The sequence below is a fragment of the Anneissia japonica genome, unplaced genomic scaffold, assembly GCF_011630105.1.
Source record: "Anneissia japonica isolate Jap-2015-1 unplaced genomic scaffold, ASM1163010v1 scaffold1829_len478734_cov173, whole genome shotgun sequence".
Classification (NCBI taxonomy): Eukaryota; Metazoa; Echinodermata; class Crinoidea; order Comatulida; family Comatulidae; genus Anneissia; species Anneissia japonica.
The window spans coordinates 347,766-355,606 of record NW_022717183.1 but is presented as its reverse complement, the minus strand read 5'-3'; the positions used below and the strand labels follow the sequence as shown (position 1 = coordinate 355,606).

At 30.5% G+C, this 7,841-nt stretch overlaps 1 protein-coding gene across 4 annotated transcripts; it reads left to right on the top strand.

Moving 5' to 3' along the window:
- Positions 1 to 1,637: 1,637 nt before the first annotated feature.
- On the top strand, positions 1,638 to 6,304 carry LOC117110131 (E3 ubiquitin-protein ligase TRIM71-like). 4 transcript variants are annotated; one of them, XM_033252734.1, is made up of 4 exons: positions 1,639 to 1,861; positions 2,761 to 2,828; positions 3,277 to 3,355; positions 3,844 to 6,304. In XM_033252734.1, exon 4 carries the CDS (start codon positions 3,844 to 3,846, stop codon positions 6,010 to 6,012), a length of 2,169 nt encoding a protein of 722 aa, XP_033108625.1. In that variant the 5' UTR covers positions 1,639 to 1,861; positions 2,761 to 2,828; positions 3,277 to 3,355; the 3' UTR covers positions 6,013 to 6,304. The 4 variants fall into 4 exon arrangements, with proteins under 4 accessions (XP_033108626.1, XP_033108625.1, XP_033108624.1 ...); XM_033252735.1 differs by lacking the exon at positions 2,761 to 2,828 and having other exon boundaries at positions 1,638 to 1,861; positions 3,196 to 3,355; XM_033252733.1 differs by lacking the exon at positions 2,761 to 2,828.
- The last annotated feature ends 1,537 nt before the right edge of the window (positions 6,305 to 7,841 follow it).

Sequence of the window (7,841 nt, the reverse complement as noted above, 5' to 3'; positions counted from 1 at the left end):
GTAAACTACTGACTTTATTTCCTGTATGAATATGCTAATGAGTCAAATCTAAAAAGACAATGAAAAAAAAACTACTAATACAATAGTGCTATAAATACTAGATCTACTAAGATCTTACTTAGGTTATTTGGTATGGGTTGAGCTAATGTCTACTAAGATTTTCGCTACAGGAAAGGCTAGTGTGAGAGACTATCATATCTTCCCTACCTTTAGTATAATGTATATAAAGTAGCTTCAGCTTCAACTTTCGATGATTCAATTGATAGTTCAATTAATTTTAGGTTCTAAATAATAAAATTATTGTATTTACTCTTTATACTTTTTCTTTAATTTGAATACAGTAATTTGTAAATTTAAAATAATATTTAATCAGAGTTTCAGAGCATGTTGTATATACTCATATTTTTGTATTTTAATCATATTAAATTTATTTTTATAAGTTATGGAAAACTAATTGTAATTAAAATACAATTAAAGCATTATTCAATAATTGTAATATTTAATTAAATTGTAAATTTAAAATATGTGCATTTTGAATTTCAGTGCATTTTTATAATATTTAACTCATATTTTTTTGTTCTTATTATATTAAACTGATTTATATATTTATAAGGTATGCATAAATGATAATTAAAAAAACTGTTATAAAAAAAATATTTTGTAGTATTAATTTATAAACTATGATTGTACATTAATTGTACCAGCAAATTGTCTTTTAAGTGCTTTTATACATTTCTCTAAATAAATGCTGTAAAAAAGCAGTACATTTATTCTATTGAAACATTTAAAAAAGATATTATCTTTTTCTAAGCATGGTAAAACCAATTATATTAGTTAATAAGAAAAGCTAAATATTTTGGGTCAGTATGCTAGTCTTTAGTATGGCTAATTGTGTTTGACAGCCATGTTTATTTACAACATTGTCTGTGAGCACTCTATGCTAGTCTTTAGTATAGCCAATTGTGTTTGACAGCTATGTTTATTTACAACATTGTCTGTGAGCACTATATGCTAGTCTTTAGTATGGCCAATTGTGTTTGACAGCCATGTTTATTGACAACATTGTCTGTGAGCACTCTCTGCTAGTCTTTATTATGGCCAAGTTTTGTGTTTGACAGCTATGTTTATTTACAACATTGTCTGTGAGCACTCTACAAATAGTTGTAGTACTACTGTATATTCCTTGTACAGTAGAAAATTATATGCTGTGCACAGATGTCATTAAAGTGAATAAAAGCTTTCAAGATATTTTTTTTTATTGAATATACACTTGCTTGATGATTTGGAGGATAATATCACATGATGATGATTTGATTACATGCTACCAGGGCCATAAGGGTTTAAAACTTCTGTAGTGTAGCCTACCCTTGTTGTGTCTATTGTCTAAGAGGTATTAGGTATTGATATTGTAACACTAACAGCATTACAGGTTAAAGGGCTCAATTTGTTTTTTTTTTTGTTTTATATCAGTATCTGAAAAATTCTTGTTAGAACGCCTAGCAAAAAAATGATACGTTAAATTCCTGATGGAAAACTGATTTTCTAGAAATTAGGCATAGGCCTATTTATGGGTTATGGGTCTTTGAATATTTCTGTAGCATTGTTATTTCTATCTAATTAATAATTAGAGTAATTTTTGTCATTACTATGGAGTAAAACCTCTGTAAAACTTCACAAATAAATTAGGTATGTTTAAGGCTAGGAAGGAACCGAGGGTTCTTCAACCAGTTAGTCTAATTTAGAAACATGTAAACAAAATTTAACATTCACTCTGATAATTTCAGAAAACACCCACATTAATCACACAGGTAGCAACAGGTGCATCTCCATTTCTACCAGTCAACACACAATTGATTCAGAGGTAAGAACTTGATATGATTGTATCTTTAAATTAAGACACTCCATGATACAAATATTAAATTGACTAAACATTGACCACAGAGATAAACTAATATAATAATATTATTTATATTTATATAGCACATACTGCAGATTGCCCCTCTCTTTATACAGAAATTATATACTGTAGGGTGAACCAAGAAAAGAAAAACATTAAAACAATAGTAATAACAATAATAATAATAATAATAATAATAATAATAATAATAATAATAATAACAATAGCAAATAAAATAAGAAATGATACTTAAGTTATATTCAAGTTAAAACCCAAAAATGGAGTTCTACATAAACTATAGAGTGAGTGTGCATGCAAGTAATATCGCTAAACCGACATTGACATCACTTTGTCATTAGAATATTCAGTCATTTGCAACCATAGCTTGCCTAGTTTGCCATTAGTAACATAATCTCTACACAACCCTTATCTGTTACACTTGTACCAATTTGGAGATCTGTAGACCAACAATATGAAAGGAGGTTTGGCGGAGCAGTTTACATTCTGATTATTGTACTTGTGCTCAGAAGTTAAACCACACAATGAAATCTCGGCCGACATGCCTACTCCAGCATGCATTGTTGACGGGCTGTGATGGTTCACGCTATGTTTCAATCTTAGATGTTACAAGCATTTCATGGCATATAATGGATTGGATTCCATGCCATTTTTAGGGTGAATTAAATAACATAAAAAGATTATGAATGCTGTATAGTATATAAATAGCTATAAATGGTACGGTTGTAATATTGTACATCATATTTGTATCAATAACACATAATATGAATTAAATGAAACTTAAGTTTTTAATTACTTGTACATTACCTGTCATTGTAAATCCAATCCAATATGGTCATACGAAGTGCTACTCCAGCCCTACTCTTAGTAAAATGTCACTCTTGCTCACTGGATGAAAACAAAGTAGATACAAGTATGTTATAAAACCATGAAAATGCGATATGAAACAAAATCTAAACAGTTGTATCACTATATGACACAAACATGTTAAAATTTTATTTACAAAGTAATTTATTGCTAATCATTAAAAACATGGAACAATTTATTATCATCATCATCACAGTAATCAACAGTATAGACTTGTTGTTAGTATGTTGAAGGACCTAATGATTGTGTAATAATCCTTTACAAATAAAGATGTTTTAAATGTTATTGTTATACTTGATTAACACACGAAAAACAAATTGTTAGACTGGATGCATGTTAAATGATAACAAACCTCCCAAAATATAAATGTTGTATGCAATTTTTTGCCACCATAATCCATTGTCTGATTTTAGAGCTATCACAAAATCAATACATTTTGAGTGCATGGCTTTGGACTTGGTACCTATACTGACACAATTCAATCAAAACTTCAGAAACCTCCCACATTCAACTGATCACAGGTAGCAACAGGTACACTTCCATTTCTACCATTTGACAAACAACTGATTCAAGGTAAGAACTTGATACTGACATTGTTTTCAAATTAAAAACACTCAATTAAACAAACATTAAATTGAGTAAAAACATTGACAACAGAGATAAACAAGAAACATTTCCTATAAAAAAAAAACGCCGCAACTTCTGTAGCTTATTCAATTCATGTATACAGCTACAAATTTATCCTATGTGTAAATTTTGTTATCGTATTTAAGTTGGCTGTTTCAATAGTTCAATAGTTTGGGCCGATTTGGTTTGGGCCAAATTGGTTTAGGTCGATTTGGTTTTGGACTGAAGTAATACCAGCATTCAACAGGTCAAAATTACTAAATCTCTGGAATTATTTGAACATCATCTGTTTAAATTGACATTTTTCATAAACGTAATACAGTATTGCATTTTTGTATAAACAAATTTTTTTATCAGTATTCACCTAATAAAAATTAGCATATTGTAACAATATACACTTATTAAGTACACTACAATATATATTTTTTTTATAGATGTATGCTGTCAAAGCACTACAATTCTTAGACAAAGAGGATCTTAAATGCGCCATCTGCCTAGAGAGAATGACAGAGCCAAAGACACTCAAGTGCCTCCATAGTTACTGTTGTCACTGTTTAGAAACTTTAATGCAAACACAGGGCAAGTTGAGGTGTCCAAAATGTGGTCAGCATTATCAACTAACAAAAGGCGATTTGAAAAAACTCACTTCTAATGAAATGATAAATCATCTACTTGAATATGTAAAAAAGACTGAATCTGAAAAACCAGCTAAATGCTCAAACTGTGATAATCAACCAAAATACAATTGCCCTGAATGTTTACTGTACTTATGTGCAGAGTGCATTAAACAACACAAGTTAATACCTGCATTGAAAGACCATCCATTGTATACACTAGATGAGAATGAAGAAGGAAGCAAAGATGAACCCAACAAATGTCCAACTCATTGCAACAAGGAACTAGAATTTTACTGCTCAACTTGCAAGAAATCAGCATGTGATGATTGTAAGCATGTACTTCGTTGCTTTCTAAATAAACATAATGTGATACCAATGATAACTGCTATTGATGATTTTAATCACAATGCTAATGAAGTTATTAATACAGCTCAAGGCATTAAAAACAAATTGCAAGGAACACTTGATTCAATTACTAATGATAGAGCTGATTTTGAATATCACCTAAAGTTATGCAGAACAGCCATTGAATTGAAGGAGAAAACACTTATTAAAAAAATTCAAGAGAAAAGCAAAATATTAATTTCAGACCTTGAACATATATACAAAGAAAAGAAAGACGATATTGATAGTCAAGAAAAGAATATTGATACAAAGCTGACTAAAGTTAATAATGTGATGGCCTCAATAAGTACAATGATGAACAAACCACAAGAAACTGAAACTCTTGAATACCATAAGACAACTATCAACACTGTCAGAGATGAGATTTTAGGAACTGATTTTGATAAATCATTTCATAAAAAAAATATTACACCAACTTTCATTCCATCTACACACTTGGATGAGGTAATGAATACTGAATGCATCGGTAAAATCACAACTGTTGATGGCATGTACAAGGTTGATCAACATGATGAAGCAATTACCGTCACAAAAGGACAAACATTTGTAGTAACCGTATCAAGCTTAAGTGAGAGCGATGCAAGTAAATTATCTGCAACTCTAAGCAACCCATCATATGAAGAATCAGCCACTGATGTAGAATATCAAGGAAATGGAGAGTACAAAATAACAGGCAGATGCAATGTGGAAGGTGACTGGCAAATGAAGATTATTGCAGGAGAGGTGGACATCAAAGGATCTCCAGTGAATATCAAGGTGGAATCACTGGGACTTGTACATACCATTGGTAACATATCAGATTATAAAGAACATATGAATGAAAATAAAGTGACAGATGTAATGTTAGATACAGATGGATGCATATTAGTATCTAGTAGTAGTAAAGATATATTAAAGTTCAATCAATCAGGTTCTTTTGTTGCTAAGATACAGGTACCACAACATGTACAGGTCAATAGCATGCATCTAATGTGTGATGGTCACATGGTGTACAGTGATTTCTTAGGAAAATGTGTTGTAATGTGTGATGATAAATTTAAAGAAATCATCTCATTTGGTAAAGGAATATTGAAATATCCAAGGGGATTGACAGTAAACAAAAAAACTAGAGTCCTGTATGTAGCAGATAGGGAGGCTCACTGTGTGTTTAAATTCAATGTTGATGATGGTAGACTACAAGGTAAGATAGGTTCAGAGGGTAGTGAAGTAGGTCAGATGAATAAACCATATGATGTTACTTTAACCAAGGAAGGTCATATGATCATTGCTGACTTAACCAATCATAGAATACAAATGTTTGATGCAAATGATAAGTTTATGCGAATCCTTGTAGGCTGTGGTGAGGAAGATGGTAAAGTTTGGGGTCCTTGTGGTGTAACCATAGATATGGATGAAAATATAATAGTGTCAAGTAATCATAAAGTACAATTATTTGATAAAAATGGTGTCTTTATTAAACGAATAGATCATGAAGATGATGGATTAGATATCCCGTATGGAATCACTGTGATCTCCAATAGACCAAGAAGAGTAGCAGTAGCAAACCACAATGCAAACAATGTTAAAAGTTTTAACTATTAAATGACATTGAAATATTAAGCCATCTATATTATAACTAAAATACACGGTACAATTTGATTTAAATTCTCATAAAAATATAGTCACAATAAATATTGTACTGTTACTTGTTATTCCAGGACAATATTCATTTATGCCTGTTTAAAGTAATATACAAGCAGCAGAGTAGTTCTGCAAATGCTCAGTTTTGACATTAATTATACTATGTTATTCTACGTTACTCACAATGTTGTCAGAGTGTTGCATCATGTATGTGCAAGTTACACAAAATAGTAATAAAATGTCTATATCAAAATGACTGTTGAAACTTTTGTTTTTCTTTAATAATAATAATAATAATAAAAATAATAATAATATAGCAATAATAATAACTTTGGCTTGTATACTGTAGCGCATTATGCTAAAAGCCTCAATGCTCTTATTAACAATAAAAATGAAAATGCCAGGAGAAAAAATTTAAGAAAATACACATTAAAAGAGTGAGTTTTTAAAGCTGCCTATTATTATTATAATAATACTGTACAGGTATTGCCTATATTACTGTATATAAGTGAAACGGTATCCAAACGCATTGGGCAGTTCCTTGAAAATGGATAAATTGTCCTATATGAATGGTATACAAGTGATGCCATTATGAAACTCTTGTTCAGTGAATTTGCAAATATACCTTGTTGTGGTGCAATTTACAGAATACAGAACTTTTATTGGTATTATTATTATTTTATTTAGTTACAATTCTTATTTAAAAATTTTGGTATTAATTAATATGCACAAACATTAAAATTTCCAATTAAAAAAAAAAAAAAAAAGGAAGACAGCAAATATTCAAAAACAAACTAATGAAATTTAAACTAATATCAAACCAACCGAGGGCACAGACGCCTGCATACCACTGGCACAGTTGCACCAAAAACACCACCCGGGCGAGATCCACCCCAGAGCACAAGTCAACACTCTCGAAGAAAGGACACCTAGGAATGGATTAATTTATTTGATTAAGAAATGCTGTTCAGTTTAATAAGAAATGTTTTAAATATTCAATTTCTCCACTGTCAAAAAAGGGTACTAACACGCTGCGACGCCATTTATAAGTTTTACAATCAAGGGATAAATTAGTTTATCCAAAAAAATATCTACACATGTAGTATTAACGAATCTGTATTTCAAATTAAAATCATATTTAAGTTTAAGCATAGACTTAAGAACAATATTAGGTCACCTATAAGCATCAATTTTAATAAAACAGTTAAATAGCATAGCTCTGGCCACTTCATGTATTTGTGATAAGGGGGCCTGTCCTAGGTCACCATATAATGCCTCTTTATTGTGGACTGATGCATCTAATATCAGCAGGCTAATAGCATTAAGACTGTCTACATAATAACTGCTTATATAGCTAGGTATTTAATTGTCACAATTATCAATATTTTTGCAAGTGTACAAACAGTACTCTTTTCCTTACCCCCTTCCTCTCTTCTGAAACTGTACATATAAAATATTGGTTTTGCAAAAAACATTCTCCAGTTTTTTGTGAAGTCAACTAAAGTACTATACAACTTTGTTACTTAAAATTGATCATATCCATGGTTGCATTATAATTGGTCATAAAAATCTTATTTTATATTTTCCATGTTATGAATCAACATTTTCATGCCTATGTAAAATGTACAAATTTCTCCACCCTCTCCCCTTAGCATACTGTTTGTGGAACTGTGTATATCTTGATAATTGCGAATGACCCCTAAGACTCTTAGCAGGTAGTTACAATCAGGTAGTATTATGAGTCTACTCTTTACCTATCAACTGATATATCTAGGTAACGTCTAAAACAA